The following is an 11,661-nucleotide window of genomic DNA, read 5'->3' on the forward strand; positions in this document are numbered from 1 at the left end:
AATAAAAAAGAAAAGAAATTGCAAACTTGGAGATGATTTTAATGATACATATACCAACAAAGGATTGATATCAAAGGGAGAAAATTCATACAGATCAGTTGTTTAGAAAGAGCATGAAACCCAATTAAATATGAGTTAAAAAAATCCAACCAACTAAAATTTCATATTGAGGTAAACATATTTGACAAATAAATACCTGAAGAAATAATGTTCAACCTGATTAGTAACCAGGAAAATGCAAATCAAGACCACAGTGAGTTACCTTACACCCATTTGATTGGATAAAATTGTCTTGTTATATATTGGGGAAAATAGAATTGTTAAAATCACAAGGTTAGCAGCGACAGAACTAGGATATGGATCCTTGTCAGCTTCTCAAGCCTATGCTCTTAATTGCTGCAGTTTAGTCTTGAGAGAAATGTAACTTATTCCTGCATACTATTTCAGGGTTTTGTTGTTTTTTGTTATGCCTCATTTTAGACAATTCTTGGCACATTATGGTCTCTCAATAAATATTTGTTAAATAAATAAATGAATAAGTGAACTTGCACAAGTTGTGTGACAAGACTCACCAGCCTCATACCACTCCCGACATGCGCTTCGGTTTGGTCCAAGGCTTGTGAAATGATTTAGGGTTCAGAATTGAACGGAGGTGCTTGGAAAAAAAAAGGGTTTGGCTTTACTTTGTCAAGGTGCTTTCCTTTCAGTCCTCTGCTTTCTCCCTCGTTAGCAGTCTTCTCTCTCAGCTGCTCAATAGAGCAAAGTTAAATACCAGAGGATAGAGTACTAGATGGTTCGCTACAGTGATCCAATTGATAACTCCAAAATCTTTTTTAAAATTTCTGATCTTTTCAAAGTAATCGCAGTGCTACCAAAACCTAAGGAATTGTGGAGAAAGAACTGAGAAAGACATTAAAGGAGATGAGGCTGGTTTTTGATGCCTCTTTCCCCTCATGAGTTTAGTTGACCCAGAATAGAGAGGCCAGAAAGAGAGCCAGTCAGCTATGATCATTAATTTCCAGCAAAGCTGGCACCGCAGGTCAATGCAGGAAAGGCTGGCCTTTTTGATTAATTGTGCTGGGATGACCGGATATCCACCTAGGGCGAAAAAGTGAAACTTGATCCTTATCTCACCAGATACAAATCAATTCCGGGGATACTGTACGCACAAATATAAATAGTAAGGCAATAACATTTCTAGGGTATAACAGAGGATAATATCTACATGACCTTAGAATCGTCACGAATTTGTTAAACAAGACACAGAAAGCAAAAGGATTGATGAGTTGTATTGCATTAAAGTTAAGAACTTGGGCCAGCCCCCGTGACCCACCGATTAAGTTCAGTGTGCTCTGCTGTGGTGGCCCGGGTTCAATTCCTGGGCGCAGACCTCTACCACTCATCTGTCAGTGGCCATGCTGTCGCAGCGGCTCAAACATGGCATAAATGGGCAAAAGTCCAGATAGACATTTTTTCAAAGAAGATATACAGACGGCCAAAAGGTACATGAAAAGGTGTTCAACATCACTAATTTTCAGGAATATGCAAATCCAAATCACAGTGAGGTATCAGCGCACACCTGTGAGGATGGCTTTTATCCAAAAGACAAGAGATAGTAAATGCTGATGAGGATGTGGAAAAAATGGAATCTTGGTGTGCTGTTGGTAGGAATAGAAAGTGGTAACGCTACTAGGGAAAACAGCATGGCAGTTCTTCAAAAAATTAAAAACTAGTAAAATAGAATGACCATATGATCCAGCAATCCCACTTCTGAGTGTACGTCCAAAGGAAGTGAGATCAGTGTCTTGAAGAGATATGTGCACGCGCATGTTCATGCAGCATTATTTACGATGCATCCAAACAACCTGAATGTCCCTCGACAGGTGAGCAGATAAAGAAGATGTGGATCTATATACACACACAATGGAATATTATTCAGCCATGAGAAAGAAGGAAATCTTGCCATTTGTGACACCATGGATGAACCTAGAGAACATTATGCTAGGTGAAATCAGCCAGACAGAGAAAGACAAATACTATATGATCTCATTCATATGTGGAATCTAAAAAAAAAAATTTTATGTTGAAGTCATAGAAACAGAGAGGAGAATGATGGCTACCGGGGCCTGGCAAGTGGGGGAAATGCTGGTCAAAGGGTACAAGCCTTCAGTTATAAGATGAATAACTTCCGGGGATCTAAGATACAGCATATGACTATACGGCCATGTGTCACCTAACAACCAAGAAAGGTTCTGAGAAATGCGTCGTTAGATGATTTTGTTATTGTGTCAACAACACAGAGTGCACTTACACAAACCTAGATGGTACAGCCTACTACACACCTGGGCTATAGGGTACTACTGATCTTATAGGACCACTATCGTGTACACAGTCCAAAATCAATAAACCTCACAGATATCATTTTGAGCAAAGGAGCTAAACAAAAAAATACCTGGTATATAATTTCATTTTATATGAAGTTCAAAACCGGTAAAACTACTCTATGGTGTTCTAAGTCAATATGCTAGTGATCTTAGGGAGGAGGGAAAAGACAGTAATTAGCAAAAAGCATGAGGGCAGTTAGTAGAGGGCACACTGAGTTCTATCAGCTTCATAAATGATAGTGACACTATTTATTCTGTCTGTCACAGTCAGTCAAGCTGTACCTTAATAACTCATGCACTTCTCTGAAAGTACATTATACTTTAATTTTCTAAGAAATGAACACATCAGGTGTTATCCCATGGCATGTAATGACCTCATTTTATGAAATCAGACGATGTGCAGGTTTCAGTATCCCACCTGAAGTTACTGAGCCTGCTGGTAAACAGGGTTAGGAGATAAGTTGACTAATGCTTTCTGAATCTCAGTGTCCTGATTCTGCCCCCATCCTCCTGCTTTGGTGCTGGTTTGCATATGAAAAAAAATTATGCCAACTACACTGTACCCAAGTACTCTTTGATAAAAATGGGATACATATATGCAATGGCTGCCACGGATAGAGATGCCTATTACAGTTTGAATAACTTGTAGTATTTTCTGGGGGAACAGACTTGAGTCCAGGAATGGATTCAAATCATCACTATGAGTGTACCAGCATCATGCCCCTTCCCAGTGACACTTCTCAATCTATGTAAAGCCAAAGGCACAAAGCTGGGGAGGAACAACTGCTCTGACCCCCAGTCCAACAGGAACGATCACATGACCACGGGATTCTTCAGGCGGAACTGATGTTGATGATTTTTGGAAATATTCCCAATGAATTATCCACAATTAACTGCTTAAAGCACAATTTTCAGAAGATTTGTGATACTTAAGGAACAGCTTCCTCCTGTGCCTTTTCCCCACGTGCTATGGAAAAGAACATAAATAAGAACAAGGAAAAGTGCTGCTCATTGGTTCAAACTTTGGGGGTCAGAGTATAAAAGCCCCAGAAGAAGAAGTCATCATCAGATTCTAGGGAACCCATCTCTGCACAGGAGCCCACTCTCCACTCCTGACACCATGACTCATTCCTGCTGCGCCCCTTGCTGCCAGCCCACCTGCAGAGAGTCCAGCTGTTGTGGGTCCAGCTGCTGCCAGCCTTGCTGCCCCCAAACTCGCTGTCAAGTCACCTGCTGCAGGACCACCTGCTACCAACCAGCTTGTGTGACCAGCTGCTGCCGCCCTTCCTGCTGCAGCACTCCCTGCTGCCAGCCCACCTGCTCTGAGTCCAGCGGCTGTGGACAAACCTGCAGTCAGTCCAGCTGCTGCCAGCCCTGCTGCCCCCAGACCCGCTGTCAAACCACCTGCTCTAGGACCACCTGCTACCAACCAACTTCTGTGACCAGCTGCCGCCTTTCCTGCTGCCCCACTCCCTGCTGCCAGCCCACCTGCTCTGAGTCCAGCTGCTGTGGACAAACCTGCAGTCAGTCCAGCTGCTGCCAGCCTAGCTGCCCCCCAGCTTGCTGTCAGACCACCTGCTGCCAGCCAGCTTGCTCTGGACCCGTGTACTGCCGGAGAACCTGCTACCACCCCACCTGCGTCTGCCTGCCTTGTTGCCAAGCCCAGAGCTGCGGATCCAGCTGCTGCCAGCCTTGCTGCCGCCCAGCCTGCTGTGAGTCCAGCTGCTGCCGGCCCTCTTGCTGCTGATCCTCCTGCTGCTGATCCTCTTGCTGCTGATCCTCTTGCTGAAGACCAACCACACCCGTCACATTCCAACTTCCATCAACCAGCTCAGGTCCTGCAACAAAATCACCCTCCAGGCTTTGCCATCATTGAACTAGCTGTTGGTCGTCTTCTTGTGAAGGGTCTTGAGAGCCTGCTTGATGGAGGGCAGTCCTCTTCACTCTGATCTTCTCCTGACTTGTCGGCCAGTGTTCCAGGTCCTGGTCTGCTTTCTCTGTGCTTGGCTTCAAGTCATGCTCTCATGAAAAAGTGATTTTTCACCCTTTTTCTGTAGGAAACCTAAAAAACAAGCCAACAACCAGAACCCCATAGATTTTTTCCTTGACTCTCTTCAGTGATTGTCCTCCTGGTTACATGGAGTCTTCCCTGTTTATTTCCTAATAAAACCTACTCTACCTTGCATCTTTCCTGCATTTTTTTATGTTTCTACGGCATTTCCTTTATAAGAGGTTGCATTCAGCATACATTTCACATCTATCACTTCTGCCTAATCTCACGATAACCTCACAAGGTCGTCAGAGCCAAGAGCATCTTTGGCAGCCTATAGATGAAAAGGATAACATGCGTAGTGTCTGATCCAGTACATAGGTGTTCTCATTTTGTCTCAGGGGGACCTTAACTTACATATGCAAGTAGGAATAACCTAGCACTGGGAAGACATACACTTTTCCTGGCTCTGACTTCTTTAGCAGGGGAAATCTTAATCCGTCACATGCTGGGCACTTTTCTATGCACAAGTAGAGGAATATGAAGAATGAGAAATGAACGGGAGCTGAACACCACCAAAATCCGTGATAGATGTGAGAGTGACAGTAAAAGAGGTGGAAGCGGATATTTCAAAGACCTGAACGCTGGAGAGCACACGTAGGCACTTGTACTTTAGAGGGCTGTTGCTTCCTCAAAGAGAAAATAGGATTTCAGGACCAGGCAACGCTTGGTCAGGCTGACAGAGGTGAGGAGACAAGCCGTCTTCCTGGTCTGTGGCGTGGGTCTCTGAAGAGCCTGCCAAGTAATCCGACTTGCTCCTGTGAGCAGTCCTGGTGCCTCACAACGGAGGAGTCCCTGAAATGATTTATTAATATTTGCTGAGCACCTAGTAGATGGAGTTCTATGCTATGCATGTAGTGTCTAATTCTCAAACAAGCCTGCAAGGGAGATCTTCCTGAATCCATGTTAAAGCAGAGTGGATGCAGCTCTAGGAGGTAACATAACGTGCACCAACGCACACCTGCACAGCTTGTAAACAGCTTGATTGGCTTCCAAAACCCAGTCTGTTTCCACTGCACTTTCATTTAGGATGCACCAGAAGTGATCAAAGAGGTCACTCTGTGATCAACAAAGTCTTGCACATGAAAATGAAACACTCAGCGTTATCCGGTTTATCTCATTTTGTTATCAACAAATGGGGTTTTGAGACAAAAACTGAGAAGTAAGAGGGGCTGGGCCAGTGGCATACTGATTGGGTTCTCATGCTCCACTTCGGTGGCCCGGGGTTGGTTGGTGTGGATCCTGTGTGTGTGCCTATGCACCGCCCATCAAGCCGTGCTGTGGCGCCCCACATAGAAAAACCAGAAGGTCTTACAACTAAGATGTATATCCACGTACTGGGGCTTTGGAGGGAAGAAAAAAAAGGAAGGCTGACAACGCATGCTAGCTCACGGCCAATCTTCCTCACCAAAAAGCACACCTTTAAAAAAAATAAGAAGTAAGAAGTTTATAATCTGTAGATTCCAAAGGACTTTTTCCTTCAACGGTTAGGTGTTGGGCACCTACTGTGCACCAGTCACTGTGCTCAAGCAGGGGATAGGCAGGGAGACAAAATGACCACGACCCTGGCCCTTGTTAGATTTGCCAAGGACGAGCTTAGAGAGAAACTATACTCCTCTGAGAATGAAAAAGATAAGCCAGGTTTGTGCTTATGGTCCGATACTGAAGAGAGGAAAAATAATGGAGAAAAATCTTCCAGATTAACAACATAGATCCCATAACTGCATAAAACAGCCAGTATAAAATAACAGAAGGAAGACAAAAATGTATAAAAGAAATCAACTAGGAAAAAGGATTGACTATATTAAGTAACTTGCCCGTGAGTGGAAGAACATGGAGGGGAAAACTCAAAAATCAGACGAATTCCCAAGTCCCATGTACTATTGCCTGTTGCATCCACAGTGGAGAACAAATGAATGAAAATGAAAATAGAGACAGATAGAAAAGCTGTGATTGATAGAGGTTACTGCAGAAAATGGATGCTGTGCTCCCAGAGAAGCTCATAAAATGATACAAACAGAAATGAGAGGCAACAGGAATGAAAACACCAGATATTTCCTTCTATTAAAATAGCATCTAGGAAGATCTTAAACATTTAGGAAAGCATTCTGAACTTGACTATAACAAGAAAGAAGAGTTCCCTGGCAAAGTCAGTGGAAAGGAACTTGAAGAAATTGACCATGCTAAAGTTCACCACAGCCAGGGAGAGACATGCTCTGCAGGAGCAGAAGTCGATCCCACACCGTGGGAAGACGAGGACCTAAGTTTGGAGGAAGATGGATGACATTTCCTATAAATGAGAACTGGGAAGGAAGATGGCTAACGAGGACAGGAACTTGCAAAAATGCCATTTGGACAATATAATCACAAGTGAACACAAGAGAAAGCAATGAAATTTACTTGTATGTAAGGAAATACTCTTTAATATACCTACATAGAATAGGCTACTGCAGGGTACGAATTGACAGTCACTGAAGGAGACTGGACAACTGCTTTGGCAGGATGTTGTAGCAAAAATCTACAGCTTTAAGTGAATGATTTATATTCTGGATGTATAGTTTCCCTTCTGTTGAGACATCTCCACCAGTCTCTCACACTTCTGCGTTTCTTTCGAACAGACTTGGTTCTACGAAAAAGCAAGAAAATTAGTAAGCCATGGCAACATCATTCAAGAAAAATAGAGAGTAGGATCTGTAAATAATATCACAAATGAAAAGGGGACGTGACTACAGATTCTAAAGTATTAAAAGTATAATGAAATATAACAACTTTCTGCCAAAATGTTAAATCTTCCATAAAAAGGGCAAGTTCCTAAGAAAGAACTTACCAGAACTGACATGAGAAGCAGCAAATCTAAAGATTCTTACATGAATTCAAGAAATTTAATCAATGATTACAAATGCTAGTGTCCTCCTTTCACTTACCCTACCCTTCTCCCACACACACACACACCCCCCTACAGACGCTAAAGGTTTCCACCAGTGTAATTTATCAATGAAAACATATTCAAGGAAGAAATCATAGTGTCTTAAATTCTTTTAGACATTATGAAAGGGAATATCTACCCACCTCCTTTGGTTCTGCTTTGTCTTTTTTTTCTTTTACTTTTTATTTTTTTCGGATGTACATCATATTTCAAATTCTGGATACATTACATCATGTTCACCACCCGAACACTAATTATAGTGCATCCCCTCACATGTGACCCTAATCACCCCTTTTGCCCTCCCCCCTCCCCCTTCCCCAATGGTAACCACCAGTCCAATCTCCAATGCTATGTGTTTTTTTTTTTTGTCGTCTTTATCTTCTGCTTATGAGTGAGATCATATGGTATTTGACTTTCTCCCTCTGACTTATTTCACTCGGCATAATACCCTCAAGGTCCATCCATGTTGTCACAAATGGCCGGATTTCATCATTTCTTATGGCTGAGTAATAGTCCATCGTGTATAAATACCACATCTTCTTTATCCATTCGTCCCTTGATGGGCACCTAGGTTGCTTCCAAGTCTTGGCTATTGTGTATAATGCCGCAATGAACATAGGGGTGCAAGTATCTTTATGCTTTTGTGTTTTCAAGTTCTTTGGATAAATACCCAGCAGTGAAATAGCTGGATCATATGGGAGATCTACCCTTAATTTTCTGAGGAAACTCCATACTGCTTTCCATAGTAGCTGCACCAGTTTGCACTGCCACCAGCAGTGAACAAGGGTTCCCTTCTCTCCACACCCTCTCCAACATTTGTTGCTTCCTGTCTTGTTAATTATAGCCATTCTGACCGGAGTGAGGTGATACCTCATTGTGGTTTTGATTTGCATTTCCCTGATAGCTAATGATGTTGAGCATCTTTTCATGTGCCTGTTGGCCATCTGTATATCTTCTTTGGAGAAATCTCTGTTCAGATCTTTGGCCCATTTTATAATTGGATTGTTGGCTTCTTTGTAGTTGAGCTGTTTGAGTTCTTCGTATATTTTGGATGTTAACCCCTTATCTGATATGTGGTTTGCAAATATCTTCTCCCAATTGTTAGGTTGTCTTTTTGTTTTGTTGATGGTTTCCTTTGCTGTGCAGAAGTTTTTAGTTTGATGTAGTCCCATTTGTTCGTTTGCTTTGTCTTGTGGAAGAGATTGTGCCAACATCCTCCACCCAAGTGTCTTCGATAGCACTGGGATACACAGGTGGGTAGGGTGCTACGGAGAGAAATGCCTGTGGTTGTCTTGATTCAGGCTTTCTGGGTCAACTGACTGAGACCCAGCATGGACTCAGTTCTTCCCTGTGCACATATTAGCATCACGTCCCTCCCCAGGGACACTTCCCAATCTGCATAAAACCCAAGGAACAAAGCTAGGGAAGGACAACTGATCTGAACCTCCCCAAGTCAGTGGGAAATAGATCACATGACCAGACTGTGATGGAAGCAGGAACGATGCTGATGATGCGACTACCTTCCTTGGATCCGAATAAAGTTTCAATGAGTTATTCTCAATTAGGAAATAGGTTAAACACTTACTTTATAAAGATTCATAACATTTAGGGAACAACTTCCTCCAGGACAACTCCTCCAGTGACAATGTAAAAAAAGGTAAACAACAATATGAGTCCTGCTCATTGGTGCCAACTTTGGGTGTCAGTGTATAAAAGCCCCAGAACAGCAGGAGTCATCAGATTCTTGAAAACTCACCTCTGAACAGGAGCCCACCCTCCACCTCTGACACCATGACCCACTCCTGCTGCTCCCCTTGCTGTCAGCCTACCTGCTGCAGGACCACCTGCTGCCAGCCCACCTGCAGTGGGTCCAGCTGTTGTGAGTCCAGCTGCTGCCAGCCCTGCTGCCCCCAGACCCGCTGTCAAACCACCTGCTGTAGGACCACCTGCTACCAACCAACCTGTGTGACCAGCTGCCGCCTTTCCTGCTGCCCCACTCCCTGCTGCCAGCCCACCTGCTCTGAGTCCAGCTGCTGTGGACAAACCTGCAGTCAGTCCAGCTGCTGCCAGCCTAGCTGCCCCCCAGCTTGCTGTCAAACCATCTGCTGCCAGCCAGCTTGCTCTGGACCCGTGTACTGCCGGAGAACCTGCTACCACCCCACCTGCGTCTGCCTGCCTTGTTGCCAAGCCCAGAGCTGCGGATCCAGCTGCTGCCAGCCTTGCTGCCGCCCAGCCTGCTGTGAGTCCAGCTGCTGCCGGCCTTCCTGCTACTGATCACCCCACCAAAGAACCACCGTCTGCACAAACCAATCTTTTTCTCACCTTGCCGTTCCTACGACAAATTCACTTCCAGACATTGCTAAAAGCCAGCATGCTATCACTAAACTTTTGTTACTCATCTGCCTGTTGAAAAGCTTGTGAACAAGCTCGATGCAGTGCAGAGGACTTCCCCCAATTCTCCTCCTCCTTGTGTCTGTGGATCACGTGCCAGCTTCATGCATCCTCCATCCGGAGTCACGATCTCTCCTTTAACTCTGAAGTCAGCATCTTCACCCTCTTCCTCTGAGTAACTTAGAAAAAGAAATCCTCCTCACTTTTACGTAGGTTTCTGCAGCTGTTGATTAAGCTTCACAATCATGTTTTCCTTTTCAATATACTCATGTTTCTTGTACCCTGCTCTCTTCTTTTCATGATCACTTTGACTTGTCTCCCTGGATGCATGGAGTCTTCCCTATATTTCTTAATAAATCCTGTACCAATATTCATCCTATATTGTGTTTTGTTTTATAGTGCAGCATTTCTGATGTACAGATTTATCCACATTTTGCATAGCACATGCACTATCCATTCTGAACCTCATACAATCCCCCACAAATTATCTCCGTTTTTCATATGAGAAAAATCATTGTGGAATGTTATGGTGCTGATATGGACAGACTCAAACCCAAGACTAGAGCCACTCCTGCTCAATGGTACTTACAAGTAGGAAAAAGCCCTGAGACTGAGCTCTAGGAAGACGTTCACTTGGGTTTCTTCTTTGACAAGGAAAGACTATTCTCTTGTACGTGCAGATAACATCTGTGTCCGGAGTTCTTCCCAATCAGTGTCCTGGACCTCAGGGAACAGCGGCTACATGTGAGGGCCCCAGGGCTGCATCTTAGAGCTCCTGTGAAGGCAGGGAGCCTTCCTCACTTCAAGGACCCTCCAGTCCTTCAGTAATTCATCTACATCAAACATTTTTGAGCATCTAGTGTGTCCTCACAAGATAGAAGCTCATCTAAAGAGACTTGCCCTTTGGTATTGCACGTGGAAAAACCTTCAGCTTTTCCTCTCTGTCTAGGGAACATCCAGCTCTTCCCTACTATGTCTTTCTTCCCTGTGCGTCTCCTCTACTACTCACAAAATTTCACTCCTGGTCAGCAAACATGTGGAGGGTTTTCCCCACACCAAGCAATTCTCTGCGACACCAGCTGAGTATCCTACAATGCAACTCAGTTCTGGGCTCAGTCCCACAAGACTGTCCCCCGCTCCCACTTCAGATGCCAGGCACAAGCCTAAGTTACCTGTGCTTCTGGCCAACCGGTTATAGATTGGAGGTTCCCACGCCCCTCTCCTTGGACTTCAGACACCAGTCACAAGCCCAGGTTGTTACCTAGACTTCTGAGCAACTGCCTATAAATCAGATTCCCTTGACCCTCTCCTTCCTTGGGTTCCATTAACTTGCTAGAGCAGCTCACAGAACTCAGGAAACATTCTGCTTACCAGATCACTAGTTGATTATAAAAGAATGTGACTCAGGAACAGCCAGACAGAAGAGATGCGTAGGGCGAAGTGTGTGGGAAGGGATGTGGAGCTTCCATGACGTCTCCAGGCACACCATTCTCCCCGCATCTCCACACGTTCACCAACCTGGAAGCTCTTAAACGCCATCCTTTTGGATTTTTTATGGAGGCTTCGTTACATAGGCATGATGGATTAAATCACTGACCACTGGTGATAGAACTCCATCTCCAGAACCTCGACCCTCTCCCCCCACCAGAGGTTGGCCTGAGGATGGGACCAAAAGCTCCAAGGCTCTAATCACATGGTTGGCTCCACTGGCAAACAGCCCTCCATCTTTAGGTGCTTTCCCAAAGTCGCCTCATTAACATAACAAAAGACCTTTATCACTCTCAGCATTTAAGAAATTCCAAGGGTTTTGGGAGCTGTGAGCCAGGAACCCTGAAGGATGACCAAATATATATATTCCTTATTATACATCACAAGTATCATGTAATCAAATTCTTGTGTGGGCTACTTGT

General features: G+C 44.2%; 2 protein-coding genes across 2 annotated transcripts; both read left to right on the forward strand.

The window, feature by feature from the left end:
• The first annotated feature begins 3,434 nt into the window (after positions 1–3,434).
• On the forward strand, positions 3,435–4,567 carry LOC106826397 (keratin-associated protein 9-6-like). Its single transcript, XM_044745996.2, has one exon. It carries the CDS (start codon positions 3,505–3,507, stop codon positions 4,129–4,131), a length of 627 nt encoding a protein of 208 aa, XP_044601931.1. The 5' UTR covers positions 3,435–3,504; the 3' UTR covers positions 4,132–4,567.
• Positions 4,568–9,117: 4,550 nt separating this feature from the next.
• On the forward strand, positions 9,118–10,121 carry LOC106826265 (keratin-associated protein 9-7-like). Its single transcript, XM_014833510.3, has one exon. The coding sequence runs from the start codon at positions 9,152–9,154 to the stop codon at positions 9,632–9,634; it is 483 nt and encodes a 160-aa protein (XP_014688996.2). The 5' UTR covers positions 9,118–9,151; the 3' UTR covers positions 9,635–10,121.
• Positions 10,122–11,661: the final 1,540 nt, after the last annotated feature.

The sequence above is a fragment of the Equus asinus genome, chromosome 13, assembly GCF_041296235.1.
Source record: "Equus asinus isolate D_3611 breed Donkey chromosome 13, EquAss-T2T_v2, whole genome shotgun sequence".
In the NCBI taxonomy this organism is placed as follows: Eukaryota; Metazoa; Chordata; class Mammalia; order Perissodactyla; family Equidae; genus Equus; species Equus asinus.

Coding starts and splice junctions, on each gene's coding strand:
- LOC106826397 (XM_044745996.2), top strand. CDS start 3,505: ATGACTCATTCCTGCTGCGCCCCTTGCTGCCAGCCCACCTGCAGAGAG.
- LOC106826265 (XM_014833510.3), top strand. CDS start 9,152: ATGACCCACTCCTGCTGCTCCCCTTGCTGTCAGCCTACCTGCTGCAGG.